At 32.6% G+C, this 18,609-nt stretch overlaps 1 protein-coding gene across 1 annotated transcript in view; it reads right to left on the reverse strand.

Annotated features, from left to right (window-relative positions):
* The window catches only part of LOC132565004 (PR domain zinc finger protein 1-like), a 50,463-nt gene that overhangs the window by 13,481 nt on the left and 18,373 nt on the right, over window positions 1-18,609 (reverse strand). Inside the window, exon 2 of the mRNA XM_060229612.1 lies at window positions 7,967-8,133. Within this exon, the coding sequence (XP_060085595.1) occupies window positions 7,967-8,133 (167 nt within the window). The remainder of the gene's footprint in view (window positions 1-7,966; window positions 8,134-18,609) is intronic.

Below are 18,609 nucleotides of genomic sequence, written 5' to 3' on the forward strand. Positions count from 1 at the left end.
CCCTAAGTGATTTTGTTGAAGAGTGTTAAAAGTTTAGTTTGGTTGTCTTTTTATAATTTCCTGATCATATATAAAATTGCTCTAACTGTTGTGGACTTTACAAAAATACCATCTGTTCTTCCTACCATTTTGTTCAAAATTATTTACTAAGGTTAAATATCTTATGCTGCTTTCTGTCATTTTTCGAAGTATTCTTATTAAGAAATGGTGAAATTTTTATCCTTTGAATTTTTTTATCCTAATGCCTTGTCACTTTTGAAAATGTGCACTCTGTTGATGACTAAAGAATGTATGGGTGTATTTGTTTATTATGAGCGGATAAATGTCTTGTCTCTTTGAGAATGTTGTGTATCAGTCGACAAGTCATCTTCCTGTGTATTGTTTGTGGAGTGAAAGTATTTCTTTTTGCAGGGGAGGTCCCTACTGTCGCCTTGATCAATAAAGGAAAGCCAGCCCCTTTCACTGCAAACAGACGAGGGACACTACAAAACATTGCTGTCGCCACTTTTTACCATAATTATAATGCTTCTTGTCAGCTCAAGGTTTTGCTAAATTTACTTTTTGATGTTTCTAAACATATCAAATATTGAAATGGAAAATAGCTGTGTGTTTGCCATTGGGAGAAAATTACTACTTGAGAGGAATGAAAAATCTTGGCCACTCAATGACCGTGTAATATCCAATTCTATACAAATATACTTTTTCAGACATCGTTCAATTTCTGCAACGTAATTTGATTGGTGCTATTAACTTTGTGCAATTTTCCTTTCATAATTCTCCCACTGTCCCACCTGTAAAATGTACAATGACATTAGGTCAGGGTTGAACTGAATCCGAGTCTCAAGCAAAACGAAAATTAGTCTCGTGTTCCCGTCAAAGCTTCAATCCTTATAAGAATTACTGATCATTGTTGTATCAAAGCAGGTTAAAAGTACCAACAGACAGGCAGGAAGAAGGGTAATGATATGCTTATTATATCCTTTGTAGGAATATTTTCACCTTTTAACCGTCTGTCTGTTAAGCACTTCAATGCATTTGTAATCTGCAGCTCAAAAAAAAAAGAAAATAATTGCATAGAAATTGAAATGAAATTTTTTAATACAAATAAAATTGCAAGTGCCTTGAAATAAGATACAAAAATTTCTTTTTAAATCATTATTTATTTGAATGTCTTGTGAGTCTAACAGTGTCCCATGGCAAACAGTTTGAAGTGATATTGAATATCTATATCTGAAATGATTGCTATCAGCTCCTCGAATCCTTATAGAACCTTTCAAAGAATGAAATTATTGGAAAGTTTTAAAGCTAAAAATGCATTAAAGTGGTCAAAATTACATTTTGCAAAACTGTTGATAATAGCTTAATAACTGTTAATTACAAATCCTTAAGCATATCATTACTTCCAATTGGCAACAGGCAAAAAAAGGAAGAGCTAAAATAGGGGAGACAACCATTATCAGATAAAGTTGTCACCTGTCAAATTCAACCCAATTATAGTACATTTTAGTTGGAATTTAGTGACAAAGCAGCTTAATAGTTATATGTCTGTACATCAATAATATTTTCAGTCATTAATTTGAATTGGGATTGAAGTTTTTCCATAAAGCAGGTACTTTCTGGAATCCAATCGAAACATTAAAAAGTAGCATGCAACTTTGATTTTAAACTGTATAAGAGTGCTACCCTGAATGACTACAACAATTAAGCCACACATTCACATTACTGTTTAACTATAAAATGAAAGGTTAGAAAAACAATACCAACCTATATCCTACACAGGGATGCTTCTACCAATGTAAAAGTGCATTCATCTACTACAGTGACAAGTCCCACACCTATCATACAGCACTGTCATTGGTCAGAAGTGGACAAAGGTTTCCTCTCCACCAATGGAAAGGCATGTAAATAGCCACATATTTACTGCTAATAATATCCCTATATTGGTATCTAAATACCTTTATTTAAGTATACGCCTCACCCCCATTAAGTGAGAGCGTAATCAAATTCTAAATCCACTTGTATCTAGAGTATTAGAAATATGACACAATATCGTGTCAGCTCTCTCCATTATCACAGATAACTGTCCCAAACTTTCCATTTTCTGCTGGTCAAACCAAAACAATGTTAGAGAGTGCTGACGAAGTTAACACTGGCTGAGCTAATTAAACACAATGTTTGACAATCATTCTCCATCCAGCTGAGTGTACGTGACCCTCCCCGAATATTTCACACAGTCATAACAAAATGATTCATATGATCTCAATATAACAACTTTTCGTTTGTCAGCAGGACAGGTATCTACACAAACTTTGTGGTATACTCGATGGTAAACATCCAGATCACCATTCATCATATTTGGGATTCTACTATCACTTTTCAGATAAAATCTGACACAATCAAAATAGAAATGGCTTTTAATTATGTCATTGTTGTGGTGAGGTCCGGGAGATGGTTAGTACAGGTAAGAATTCTGTCACTTCTCTCACACCGCAGGGAAGATAACACATGCCCAGGTGACAGGTAGCCAGATAACCTACAGATTATCTTATTAAGAAAAGTCGGTACTTACTCTCTGCTCTCGTACTTTGGAACTGGGGGTACATCTTAGAGGTCTAATTCACGATTAAAAGTACCCAGAACATTGGTCAATTCAAATATAACAAGCACCCAAGTACTGTGTAAAATGTCTGACCTACCCAAACTTTCAGGAAAAGATAACTCTTTGTATTTGAGATTAACTTCTGCGAATGTGAAACAAGATGGACCTTGATCAATTGATTATACAGATTAGAAAATTATCCATTTTGGTGTGAAGCATAAAGAGGTCAAAGGCTTTATCTGGATTCCAACACTACTGTTGTAACACAATTACATTTATACAAAGAATTTACATAAAATCAAGGGCAGATAAACCAATAAAATATTCAATTTATTAACTGAAATATTAATTAATATATCAATGATGACATCTTAACATGTAGAAACTGACACAGTAAACCTTGTCAAAGAACTTAAGAAATTTAAATTGGGTATTCCACCTGTAGATATTTTCTAACCTTTGTACATGTATTTTATCCATTACTGATGATAGAGTCAGTTAGTCCAAGCAGTAGTTTTGACTTGATCAGAAAGTGTGAGAAGCCACTTTAGTAATAAAGACCTTTCATTAGCTGTCAGATTCATTACAATGAGAACCACTTGTAGACACACAGGGAAAGTTATTCACAAATCCACTATTAAACGACCAAATCATATTGTCCTTGAATTTGCTGTTAAAGAGATCTCAACTGAGTGTCCGTGTCGAAACAGCTGCCTAATGCACCATGGAAAGTGTCTCCACTCAAAACAGATCAAGGCCTTTATACCAGTCGGAACCTTCACAAGTACCAGACAAATAACATGAAAGTAAGACAGGGGATTTTAGCCTTACAAATCCAATTTGGGATATAGTTTTCATGGCCGATAACTTGGATTGAGGGATTTTTTTCTCTTGGTTTTTTTCAAAGCTGATATTGGTCCACTTATTGGGACTGATATAAATTCCAATTAACAATAATTAGTTTAAAAGTAAATATTTTTTTTTTTTAGAAATAAACATGTAATTAACATTATGAACATGCTTCATGATTCCATATGTAGAACTACTTTCCCTATATTTCAGAGTTGACAGGTCGACTGTTAAATTCATGTCAAATCTATTTCTGCATTTTACACCCAAGTACTTACCAATTAGTGTGAATGTGAATGAAGGAGTGAAAATTTATCTTACTTGCTCTGATACAAACAGGTTTGGTGGTATCAATTTACTGGTAGGAAACAGCTTGATAAAGAAAGTATGAATGATGAACAGGATGAGTAAATGATTAGAAATCAGATAAGATTAAAAGTTTAAACTTCATGCTTATCACAACCAATCGGCTAATAAGCCGGCTACATCTTACAGCAATCGCCCGACAATCTGGTGTTTATCGCTGAAATAATACTGGGAGAAACTTGTAGTTGGGACATGAGTAGTAAGCATGTTTATACCAATAAAACATTATTATATTACAAAAATAATAAAGTGGTCTGCCCATGTTGATCGGAACTCATGGACATCTAACTGTATGTTTAGATCTAATTTTTCAAAAATGAAAATACTGTCATACATTTAAAAGAAAGAAATTAATAAAACATTTTTTATTTCTGTTAAATCAGTAAAATATTTTAAGAAGGACATAAAAATTCCAACAACATGTATAAAACCATTATTTATTTTTTTTCTTTTTATAAAACCCTAAAATGACAAACTCTCTCTCCTATGAGGGCTACAATGACTGATGTCTCCTTTACGGAGCAACAATCTTGCAGCTTGTTACTATTAAGTTGGACACAAGTGACTGTATCATATTGATGGGAACATGCACGCTATCTTTAGAGCAGCAAGGGTCTTTTTTCTTCAAACTCACAACAAAAGGTGTGTATTACAACTAGCGACAGAAATATTTAAACCATTACTTTTATTGTCGTCATCATAATGTACAAGTCCATTCTAGTGAGATTTTAAACAAAACTGTTACAACTAAACTGTAAGACCTATCCGATTCCTGGCAACTTTAGATATTAAATAATACAGTAAAGATCTAACACAAAAGAATAAGCAAGTCTGCTTGGCGAAAGGTTTAGACGTGTATAACTGTATTTCATTTGTAATTCTAAATCTCGGGTGTTATTTTACTGTTTATACAGAGAATTTCATTACATACATTATTGTTTCGGTAACAATGGTAAAAGACACGAGTCCCCGAGAATAAGATAACTAAACGCCATTGTTGAAGGCAAACACATTGTTACCTTCGCGATGGTTTCTAATTTGCATTTGGATAATCAAGTGAAATCTGTATTTAAGGTTAAAATGTCTTGCGGGCTTTTATTTCCATTAACAAAATATTTACGATAACAGATTTATTTTATTGCTTCGCTTTAATGAAAATTCCGCCGGCAGTATTTTTTGGAAGTTTTCATGCTGATTAAGTTCGGGCATAATACCGATAGTTTTCTTGATTATATACATATATACATGTTAAAAAGTTGAGTGAAACTTCAAGATCAGACTTGAAAACTCATGAAATCTATTAAATTGTTATCTGATGATTTTCCTGAACCAGTTTCTCGCTTTAAAAACACAAATATGTAATTTTTGTAATTGAAACTGTGACAAAGTGTTTTAAAATACTCCAGAAGTAACACCACAAACTCATCGACTCTCTTTAAAATCAATGACTTACAAAAGACTAATAATTACTGAATCATTTACCCATAATGATTAATACACTTTAGAAGTCTGTTCTTATTTGAAGTCTTCGTGAGCCCTTACTCAGCTTTTACAGGCGACATATTCTCTTCGTTAAATCATCAAAATGCTTATTGAACCCAAATAAATATTATCATTCAAGCTTGTATTTGATATTGACTTGTGATTATGAACTGAACTCAAAACAGAAAGTAAAAGATTTCTGATCACAACTTTCAGGCAATATTGGTGTTCAAACTGATATGTTTCATCGGAACAATTGTATGATTATACTCGGTGAATAGACGCTGTTGTTCACTTTTGAAATGCATCATATACTGTGTGTTTCAATCTTTAAAAGTTATATTTATGAAAAAAAAAATTTTTGGACATAATTTCTATCTAAACAGAGATGACGGTTGTAAAAGGAATCTGTATCAGTCATGTTTTCTTTCAAAACAGAAGTTCTGAGGCTACTTTTCTGTGATATGTCGGTGTTGAGTGCGTCCTGACTGAATTCATCCTAGGGTCACTGTGAAGATGAAACACCTGCTTCTTCACATGTTTCTCACAAGATTTTGGTTTCAATCACTGTGACCCCACCTATCAAAATCAAACTTGAGTTGTCTAAGTTCATGTTTGAATTCACCAACCTGCTTGTGCATTCAACTCTTCACAAAAAAAAGCAAAATTTCAACAAGTTCATTTTCATGTTAAGACGATTTTTTTTCACCAATAAAACAGAATTAAATGTCAACTGATACCCAGCCATGTAGTCAAGGGCTGTACGACAATGAAAGTAAGACAGATATATTCTGTCGAACTCCCTAAATTACCACCGTAGGGGACTTGACCATGACAAATACAGTGACCCCAGCTTTGTGAACTCGACACCCTGCCACTCTCAAAATGAAAGTACCTCTAAAATGGTTAAATTGTTAAACATCATTATAAGTATTTATCTTCAATTCACACAATAATAGAAAGAAAACAAGCATGAAAAATGCATAATTCCTCCTTTTTGAAAAACTGTATACATTTATGAGAAGACTGGTTTAGTGCTGGGATAATTATACAGGTATCTAAAGTCACTTGTGGTGTGGTGTTGCGTAAAATTAACCTAATAACTATTTCTTTTGAAACACGTCCTGATTTCTTTAAAGGGAAAGGAGAGGCGTGTTGAAAGGCTAAACGATGAGAAATTACGCCAATGTCCTTGTACCAGTTTGTAAGAAACAGGAAAAAGAACGTTTTAATAAAGTGCTTAATATATGTTTAAATAAGCCTGGTGGCATATATTATACCGATTTTTAAAAGGTGAAAGTAAATCGTAGTTAAAACAGAAACAAATATCAGCTAGTGGTATTGGTTATAACATGTCCACATTTATATTTGTCACTTTTGAGTTGTGTTTTCTGATTCTAGAGACAGGAAAGTGTCAAGAGCTTTGAACTTCACGTAACCACATCAAAAGTAATATCAAGTTCTACATGACGAAAAAAGAACTTTTCTAATTACAGATAATAAGCAATTCAATCTTTATCATCCCAATTTTGCAGAAAAAAAAAAGCAATTAAGAGATAATTTTTTTTTACCAGTTGTGAAAGGTGAATATCATTCATTAACACCGATTAATACTACATAAGCAGACTAAATCCAGCGTGTTACAGGTTTTTAAAATGCACTTTTCGTCCGATCACACTTTTAACATTTGAACGGGAGATAGATCACTTTGACACTTTGGTGTCTATCTTTTAAATCACTCCATACAAAGAAACGAAGGTAAAATCAAAATTGGTACTTGAAGATTTTCGCAACAGAAAAAGACCTCAGGCATCATTAGCACTCACTGTGGCGCAATGTAAAACACATACTAGCAGAATCATGATGTATAATCCTTATCAGGTCCTCCCATCTTGGTTTTTTGACAGGATCATATACAATAATGTCGGGGAATTAATGGGATAAAAAAATGCCTTTTTAAATGGTTTTTATCTAAAAATTTCTCATTTGTGTCAGCTTATAATGTAAGTGAATATAATTCTACTTCCTGCGAAGTTGATACCGTCATTCAAACCAAACATGAATAGAAACCAAGAAAATTGAAATTATTTCTTTTTCCGTGAAGACAATATCTAAACCAAACTAAACATCAATTGGCAGAAAAAATCTTTCCCTAAGCCTACAAATAAGCTTCCAAAGCACACTTCAGCCTTATTTACTTCTCAGTCTTACACATAACACTGCATTTATAATCTTCAATATCTATTGGATGGTATGACTATTTGGTTTTCCACTTAGGTTCAAAGGTTATACCCAAACAAAATGGATGATTAAGAAATGAAAAATCTGTGTTAGATCATCTTGAACAATGAACAACACATTAGCAAAGAATCTGTGAATAAAGTTGAATATTTGAAAAAGTAAAATATTTTACATATTTGTATGTCAAATTTATTTACCATGTCAAAAATAACCATTTATGATGTATTTTCAAAAGGGAGGTAACTGTGCAAAATTATAGAGATTAGTCAGAAAGAAGTACTTTCTCTTTTACTTCAGAAATCAGAAAGTTTGTTCATCACAATTGGACATCTTCAAGTGTTTGGAAGCTGATCAGTATGGACAAGGTGACAACTATAGACAGGTTAACAACACAAACAAGCTAGGAGATAGTTATCAAAATCTGCTTACATTGTTTGATTGGCTCTGCGATGGTTTTAGTGTGAGGTTGCGAGGAAGGGAGGCCTGGGCGCGATTCTGACACACACGCTCACATGCACGATCGTGGACGATATAGACACAGAATTCTTCAAACTCGTCCTCCTTTAGATTGCTGGAGTCCCATCCTTCCTCCATGTCTGTAACCAAACACAAAAATGCAATTAAATAGAAATATTCTATAATCAAGGACATATCAATTTCTTCATCAGCCGCTTATAAACAATTACATTTTATGTAGATATTAATTTCAAGTGGTGACATACCTATTCATGTTTGTTATCGCATACTCATATGTAACGGGATTGAAGCAGGATATAGGAAACACTTTCATCAAATAGGTAGATTTTCTTAGCTCTATTTACATCCTTGCATCATCCGAAAGGTTTATAAACTAATTCTGAAATTTCTATGATAGACCTAACTGATTTTTGTCAACGGGATGACAAAATTGCCTCGTATCTTTCCAGTTACTTCAGTTTTATTAATAGAAAAAGAAAAAAAAAAATGTTTTGAAAGTTTGATGTGAGAAAGTTGTGGGGTTAGCTACACTAGTAAATGATTTTACTTGAAATTTGAAACATGTTTTAAGTTTATCCTTCAACTAGAAACAGTTTTAAGAAACTATAAACCTGTAGATTTGAACTATCCCTCGACTGGTTTTTATGACTGTTTGATAGACTTGTTTCCATTTCTGCTAATAAAACGTTTCCGTGATTTGAACAAGATTGGGATATATCTGTCAATCTTTTGTGTACATCTGTAGACGAGATGAACATTATGAATGGAAAAGATGTCTCGGTACCAAATCTTTCAGGCCACACTAATAGGTTTTTAAATGAATGGATAAATTTGTACAAATTTGAAAATCCTTGAAATAATCCTACATGAAGCTTTACGCTCAGGAGGAATGAGAATAAGAAAACAAGACCCCAAACTTTCAAAGAAAAAAACTACTATCACTTGTAGAAATCTATGACGAGGTAAGTGCTATTCTTCAGGCTGTACAGCAAGCTATACAATAAAGATAAGTCTAGCTGATCAGCTAGAACTTTGAAGTGGCAGAAGAGAAGATGAAAAGAGCGGGATTTTTCTATTTGATGCACACAGTGCCTATCTTCTATGATTCCTGCCGAGCTGAAAAGTGGCCAGCTATCTTCATAAGCAAACACTTTCAAACAAACAAGCAAATATAGAGGCTTGCAGTATGGAAACATTCAAGTACGGGTATGTATATCTTATCACTACGGACAGCGCCACCTTCCCAGGGTTCTAGTATCCTTTGGACTTTCCACCGCAGCTTCACCTGACAATATCAAATCAGAAAAGAGAAAAATAGCTCTAGTCAAGAGGGTCCGTACTTGTTATTTATCAGCAAAAGCACGATTTTTCATTCACTATCTTTTGCACCTCCTATGGAGAGGTCCAAAGAACGCTCGTTCCCTGGGAATCCTGTGCTCAAGATGTAACAGGAACAAGTAAGGGCCAAAAATCCACGATGGCCACAAACACTTGGTTACCTAGGGCAATGACACTTCAAGGTTAAAACACAAGTTGTTTTCTTTTAAAACAACACCTAACCTGTGATATGTTTGTCAAGTTTGAACAACAAATATTTACAAGTTTAATTCATTTATTTACATATCTTTTTCATAACAAGATGATAATTTTTGCTACTTGTTTACTTAATTTGATTTTGAATAACAATGCTCTGTAAGTGAATATAGTTATATCCACAAAGAAATGTCTTTATCACCAAAAATCTGATACTGAAGTTCTCAAATAAATAACTTTAAAAGAGGAAAAGTTGAATAAATTGAATGAAATCGTATCACATTACATTTGCACTATTATTTTTCCAGTCTCATTCGCAAATTCTAATGCAACAGTTCTTTATTAACTGTTTCACAAAAGAATTCGTAGAACATGATAAAAAAGTCAATAATTTATTCATTAAAGTTATCCACCAAGACCATAGGAGCATACTCAGGTTTGCTTTAATTTTATGTACAAAAGAAAATGATTTAAGAGTTCTATTATATATATCTTACAATCAGATTTTGGTATAATTTCATTAAGTTACAAAATCTTAAAATCTAAATAAAGGTTGATATTTGTTGAAAAGGTTTTGAATTATTAGAAAACAAAATTAGAAGAAATCTTAAGTCACTTGCATTTTTAAAAGGTAATGAACGCTTGAAAACAAATGAATATAAATTACTACAAATGTAGGTTTTACATTCAGTTTTCATAAATTGTCGCTGGTTATACTCAAGAGGTCAAAAGACTAAGACTGGTGACTTAACAGTTGATATGCATGGCTCCGTAAGATTACTACATATCCTATCCTGTCTGTGTGGAGCCTCTGTGGGGCTAGCACGCCGCTTGCCTGCTCCGCAAGATTGCGGACTGACAGAAACTCGCAGGCGGCCTTCAGTGGGTGAACAGGAAGCACAAATGCCGTGGTGATGTTGAAAGCTGATAACTCCCCCACACCATGCTGAGGGAAAAGCCAATAGGATGTACCAATAATATTTATGATAAAAATGATGTTTTTATTTCAATTTTTCTACTTGATTTGTTTCATCCCCCTGTTTCTTTCAATGAAGTGTTGATAACCATGTCAATGTGATATCTCCTCTGATTCCGGCCAAAATCCTAAATATAATCTCATGGGTTAATTAAGACTGTTTATCTCCCCCTAGTAAAATTAAATTACAGAGTATTAAACATATACTCTGATATCTTTGTATATCTTTAAAGCTATGATTTATTTTAAACTACTGTCATTTGAAAACACTACAGTATTTTTATTTTGTTTAAACGTTCTTAATTTGTATATCCACTGTTGACCCATATTTAAACATTCACTCTAACACCTTAATGCCAATTGTTTAAAATGATTTATAAATCAACCAGTCATAGCCAGTACAATAAAAACTCATGATATCACAAGAATATATTTCAACAGAGTTATATATAATTATATATATATTTATTTAGGACAGATAAAAAAATGTGGCATATTTTCAGCATAGAAAATGAAATGCAACATATATTCTGCATGGAAAAAGTGAAAAGCAGCATATTTTCAGCACAGAAAATGAAAGGCAGTTTATTTTCAGCATAAATAACAAAATGAAACATATTTTTATCCCAGAAAAACAATTACAGCATATTTTCAGCACAGGAAACAAAAAAGTAATGCAGCAGATTTTCAGTGTGGAAAACAGAATACAGAATGTATTCAGGTTAAAAAATGCACTGTATGAACAGAGGTCGTTAAACCTAAAAAATGACATATTTTAACCAAAATCAATTGGTCTCACATTTATCAGATTGCACACACCCAAATAATTACTATTCTCCTGTATAATGCTTCCAACTTCAGACATGAAACGATAGATTAAGCACCAAATTAAGTGAACATAACTAAAACTGTCAGATATTGGCAACAGACTTTTTGAAAGTAATTCATCAATGATGAATGATATATTTTATCTATTGTTATAACAAAGACTCCCTATCTTACGTCTTGGCAAGCTATATAACAAATACAGGACAAATGGAAAGCTAAATGATAAGTCAATTTCATATCAACTTATCACATTAAAAAGAAAATTGAAAAAGGACAAATTACTATCATTAAGATGCTTAATGTTGAAATGCAGAAAAATCTATAGTAACCCTGGTATTGAATCTTTAATACCAATTAGAACTGTATAATACAACAGAAACTGGTGTCACAGATTGGCTTACAATTAGCTTTTCAAATGTCATTGACATGCTTGTAACAGATGGAAATACACATAGCGAAAAACCTCACTTCACGTTTCATTTCAATTAAGAACATCATTAGGTTTATCGTGTTAATCTTCAACTTTACGTTTGTATTTATTTTCAGTAAAATTTTGAACAACACATGCTTATTAATCAATAAATCTAACCGTAGAACCGCTTCTTTAAGCAAGCTTCTGTAAATGTTTTTTCAGCTAACTATCTCTAGCTTAGTAAAAATACATTTGGTATAAGATATTCTGTTTAAGGATGAGAAATAATTTGTTCAGGATGATCTGCCAGCTTGTATTATGAAATCTGACCATCCTATCATTTGTGGCGATCAACAATTACATTGTGGTTACAAGCAAACAATGGAAAACAAATATGTTGTTGATGATGGAGATTGTCACACAAACCACTTTAACAGTCATTCTTTACAGCTTGTCGTTAATGTGAAACACGGAGACCAGACAACAGAGTCAGACATCAGCTTACTAATCTATCAGTTAAACAATTAAGCTTTGATCTGAATAATGAACCTGTATTTTGAATTCTTTCTTATTAAATATATCAATTTTTTTCCTTTTTATTTTCAAATTAAATTAAATTTTAAAGTAGAATGAACTTCTGTGGTAAAGAACTTATCAATTTGGAGACAGATATTTAAAAAAAATTGTCCTACCTTCTGGAATCATTCTCCGTCTCTTAATACCATCCCAGAACCTCATAGCTTACAAATTTACCCTCCGTTTGCAATACTTTATACTGATCTTTTAAAGATGACTTTCAAATTCCATTCCGATATACATACATTAAGTGTTGAAATTTAATAAGTCATTTTACTTAATAAACTTTTAAAGATACATGATATATATATATATATTTTATGTTCGTTTTCTCAACATGCACTGACATATTTTTTTGGAAGACTGCTTTCAATCGAAGCGATACAAAGTAATAATCATTAAAATTGAAAATAACCTTCCTTCTTTTCAGAGAGTTATCACAAGTCTGCGTCAAACATCATTGAACATGACTTACTCGTGTGTGTTGCAATGAATTTTTCACAGGTGTAAATGGCAATTAATGTAGATACAGTTCATCCTATCCTATGTTTGAAAGTAGATTTAATAAAGAAAGTTTACCTGTTAGATCATGTATGATCTTACATACCAATAAACATCGCTAAGTAATCTTCGAAAATCACATGAAAACCAAAGGTATACATACTCATTTTATATAGCGTAAATCATAATCTATTTAGAATGTAAGGCGGGAGAAATTTTGTTCAGCCAAGCATACCGTTAGAACCTCCTCATGCCTCTACTTAGAATTAAGTGCCTATTAATCGTTATCATCCACCTGTAGCCATCATGCTTTTTTTTCAAATGTTGATGAAATGAAAATATAGTAATGCAAGGAGCACTCTCCAAATGGTATAATTGATGGTAAAAATTTGTGTATCAGATAAATTAAGATTTCACAGTGAGTGTCTCTATTGATGTGTAAGAAAAAAGAAAACTTTAAGTAGAAAATTAATTGCAAGACAGAGAATCCTCGCCCCATCACACAATTACATGTTAGGACACACAGCAATGTAGATAGATCAGTGCTGAGACTTGTCTACTGCAACAATTATATCATTACAACAGATTTTATAACCAAAAAAATGAAATACATTATAATGATAAAACCATTAAATATTGCAACATATCCCATCTTGTCATTTCAATTTTATTTCTCTGTCAAGCTTGAATGAAATTTTCTGAACATTTAAAAAACTTAATATGTGGATACACTTATGATATGATTGCTTTTTAAAAGTAACAATACTGTATTTCAGCACAGTCACGCTTCAGTGTCACACACGATATTTTAATAGTTCCATCGTAAACACCAGTCAGGTATGTTATGTTTAAAAAAAAAGGAAATGCTTCTTAGTCATTTGAGATGATAAAACAAAACAGCAATTTTTGTCAAAAAAAAAAGACAAATTATTAATTAAAAATGCATTCACTAATTAATCTACATATTATATATTTTGGATGAAAAATAACAAAAAAGTATCAAAATATATATCATAACCCCTATAAGTCAGAAACTGATATAAAAAGAAAGTTGACATTCAAATATTGAAAATATATATTTTTTATAAAAAAAAATAAAAGTTACTTTGGTTTACTTACTGCCATATCCAGGAAGTCTTAGCAACATGGTGATTTTCTTGTGTGAAGTTCAAAATATTGCCAAGTTTCTCATAAACAATACAAGCACCCAAGTTAGTGGGAGTCGGTAACAGAGTATCCTTCTAACAGCTCCCGAAGCACAAGGCTGTGGGTCTGACAGTAGTAAATTATAACGCACACCTTTCCTCCTTGCAGGACTTAGTTACAATGTGTGTAAATGATTCCAGACCAATTGTTTTCACTAGAGTACTGATAAAGTCACCTAGAGCCAGCCCCTTCAGTCACACCTATTGATTTACCTGTAAGGTCTTTACCTGAGCGAGATCAGTGTGATGCTCCACTACCCCGGGTAGGGTAACAGTGAGGATCACACACAGCATGGCTTTCCCACAGTAACAATGGCAAATGTATTGATATCATTAATGAGTCATTATCTAATCGTCAATATTGATGTAGTTAAATCTATAAAATAAACTGAATACAAATCATTTTTAATTTTATTTACTTTAAATTCACTGAATATTCACCAATAGGCAGAAATATTTTGTTTTGTCTTCATTTCAAAAGAAAGAATTTTTTTTTTAAAAAAAAAGAGAGAGATCAAGAGCTTAAAACAACAGTCATGAATATTAATGATGGGAGGGTCTTCAACCTGTCAATCAGGGAAAGAAGACAATATGAGAACACTGATATGGGTCAGCACTAGAAAAACTGAGGCTGGCTGCTGTGGCTGGCACCCTGCTGATTGGTCAGTCCTTCCTAAAGCTTGACTTTGATTCGTCTGTGCCAAGAACTGGCCACAGATATTGATTTTATCAGATACTAGCAGCTTGATATGCAGGTTTGTTGGCGATACTGTATCTGTCTCCACAATTACACAAACCAGATAGAGAATGATAAACAATGCAACATGTTTATTTTGTTTTTAGGTTTGATTTTTAACTTTAATAATAAAAAAAAAAATATTGTTACAAAAGAAAGTTTTTTTTAAAAGTTCCTAATTATAAATGTCATTTAATGAGAAATAATTTTATCAAAACATGCCTAAAAGATAAAGCTAACATTTTGAGTGTGATTTGTGTAGGTATTATTAACTCAAAAAACTATCAAATAGTGAACATTTATATATAGAGAAAGATTTATTTACAAACGGGATATATTTATGATCAAATAATCTATACCCATATGTAAATTTATCTTTGTTTTTGATAAATCATGTACACCCATATCTGACATATTGATTAACACATGGAATAAATACCTGCTACATCAAGGTATAAAACGACGCCACTGGCTCTATGAGAGTAGTCTACCTACCAACACTTATGTAAAACACAGCAGGAGGAAAAAGTTTTCTTTGAATTGTGGAGATTGAGATAGAGACACTAATTTTTTTCTGACCCCTCATATTAAAAATCACTTCACCACCACTCTGGGTAATTCTCTATGTAAGTTCTTGCTCCCCATGGGGGGATAAGCAGCTACTTGAGACAAACAAATTTCTCCGCAGAACCATTAATCCCAAACTTCATTAGTTGAATCTACTGAGTCGGGGATAAGTGAAGAAATTCACTGTTCATGATAAAACTGCTTTTCCTGACGACAAAATCCACATTTAGATTTTAATCAATGGTTTTTGTCTACAAACATATCCAGAAGATTTTAACAAATGACCCTAACTGTCAGCAGAATGGTCTGTGCTATCACTTTATCAGTTTTTTAATGTTTCATTCTAAACCACATTATCAAATCCAAAACAAGAGAAGCTGCCTGTCTACAGCTTTACTACTTTTAATTACCAATAGCAATTAACATTATTATCCTTCAATGAATGCATTTTTACATCTAAATTTTACATTGCATTTATCAAATTCATTAGACTATTAAATCAACTTTTTAAATATAAAAACGTATTAACTGCATGTCTAATCCACTTTGCCACTATCCCTATCTCAACTCCTCCCCCACCCCCCACAGCCACCCAGTTCAAACAAGATCACGTTCAATAGCAAGACATAATAAATCAGTCACTTTCGTCATTGTGTAGTTTTCACATCTCTGATATTGTACTATACATTGTAAAGAAGTGCTTTACAAGCACAAACAAAAGAATTGGACATGAAGCCATCCATTCAGTCAGGCATGTAACACTGCATAATGAAACACCTGTAGCTCAGGTAAAAATACAGGTAATATACAGATCACCTCACCATCCAAACTCTCTATCATCTTTATAATCAAGATACGAAGGCTCTGGTCAAATCACATTGATCTTGTAGGACGTTATCTGTCCAGGTAAGCGGAAAGGAAACTGATTGTCAAGGATTACCCGGTAATACCCGTTCCTTTTCTCGTTAGAGATTACAGATGAGCAGATAAAGTAGATGAAGCCAGAGAAATCAGGGTAGATCAACTTTTGTTATGTGGAGAGAGCAGAGAAACTAGGGGAGGGGGAATTAGCCAGGTTTAAACACCAAACTGCTGATTATATAGTTACATAGTTAACACCTGTTCTATGCCTGTGTGACTTTGATCTCTGATGTGAGGGTAAAAGGCTTCACTTGTTTGGTGAAATGATAAAAGTTGTTTGGTTTGTCTAATACTTTTATTACTTTGATACATAAGTTGTTGATAAGGGAATCCTATAGCAGTTAGAAAAAACAACATCTTCCTTTCTTTAACAACTAATGACAATACAATGACAGTTGATAGGAAAAGACTTATGGTTTCATTTTTCTTTACATGGAACAAGATTGAACTTCTAACTAATGCATCTTAAAAGTTTCCACCATAACAGATTAAAATAAGGTTGCTTTGATATACAATTGGTTTTCATAATATTTGTAAATAAGCCCCTTTGTCCATTTCCTCCTCCTCCTCTTCCCCATTATTTATTTATTTATTTATTTATTTATTTATTTATTTATTTATTTATTTATTTATTTATTTATTTTTATTTATTTATTTATTTATTCTCTTCCACTTCCCTTATCATTTTTTTGTTATCTAATTTTTGAGTGTTTATTTTTTTTATAAATTTCTTATCTATTGTTTGGCTGTCCTCATATTCTGGGGGCATGTACACGGTTTCATGTGATACAGACATGTCTACACCTGTGATACTCCTGATACATCTGTGTCCTAGACTGACCTAACTGGACTTTGAGTCAAACTGCAGTAGATATACAAGTGTGCAATGACAAGTGTTCACTACAGGTAAACACATCTGTACCTCAAATCAAAACTAAAGGAATTCATTCAAAATATCAAAATTTTTCAACATTACAACTTACTTTCCACCACACTTTCAAACACAGAAAGTAAACATTCAGATATGATATAGGGCCACTATTTTTTAAGATGTAATTATTTTCAGTTGATAGTCATAAGAATTCTTTAAAAAAAAAAAAAAGAAAAAAATTCAATTTCATCTGTTGTTGTTGATATTCCTTTCCATAAAGATGTACTTGATATTTGAACGTGTTTTCCCCAACTTGATCTGTATGTACAGATTTATCATCATCAGGACTTGCAGGGAACCTGTTTGATGAATGTTACACCCAGAGTTTATTATCTATAGCCACATGTCAGCATTATACAACCCCCATATGATCCAGATTGTGTCTGTGATTCATTATAACTTCTAATCTGAAAGCGTCATTTATTTTACTGACATATTGAAGTGTATCATCAGATATTGTATTTTTTCCAAGTTAACAAATTACTGTGTTTTTTTGTAATAGCAGTTTAGTTTATACCGATGTTGAACACTGTGTCCGTATGCATGATTCTGAATATGTTGTCATATCATTAGGTTAATGAATGAAGATATTGAAAACAAATTTTTTGTGAAAGGGTTAAAATTGAGTTGATCTGTCAAAAGAAAACAATTAAATTTTACCTGACATGCCTGTTCAATAAATCTTAATTGAATATCAAGCATTTATCTTTAGGTACTGGTGTGTATGTACATAAGAATACACACAATAACAAACAGGTAAATATGACAGGTAATTCAGGTGTTTATCCCCCAGGTGTTAATCAAATAACAACTAAGTCACTAGCAATATAATCACCTTTACAGACAGGTAAGGGACAACTTTCACCTGTAATACACATACAACACATCCATTGATAGGTAGTTAATGATTTGTCAACAGGTGATCTTTAATTAATCAACAGGTAGCTTTATGACATGCATGGTTAAATCTGAAGACAGTCACAGGTATTTGGTAATAGAAATACAACTACTGACACACTTGTACCTGGCAGGTAAACAATATACAACACTACAGGTAATAGAGAAATCTAGCATTGTTTTAAGGGTGTATGTTACCTTACCATGCAGGTTTTAATTGATGAATATCCCATTATGCACTTTATAAAAAGGATATTAAACATATATAATAAAATTTTATTTGCATAATGACGTGTCTCAGAAGTTAACACAACAGTTTAAGATTTCAGGAAAGGGAAAGCTCACACACCTGAAGGTAATAATTTAAAATGCAGGTAACAAGATTTCAAACAAACATACTTGTGGTTGAGGCATGAGCAAACAAGTAAACAAGCTGAGCGTTAAGAATACATAAGAATATGATCTCAAGACATCATAATGTAATAAAAAGGTTTCAATCACTATGCTTTGAA

The sequence above is a fragment of the Ylistrum balloti genome, unplaced genomic scaffold (assembly GCF_031769215.1).
Source record: "Ylistrum balloti isolate Yb309-2 unplaced genomic scaffold, AGI_CSIRO_Ybal_v1 Utg369686, whole genome shotgun sequence".
Classification (NCBI taxonomy): Eukaryota; Metazoa; Mollusca; class Bivalvia; order Pectinida; family Pectinidae; genus Ylistrum; species Ylistrum balloti.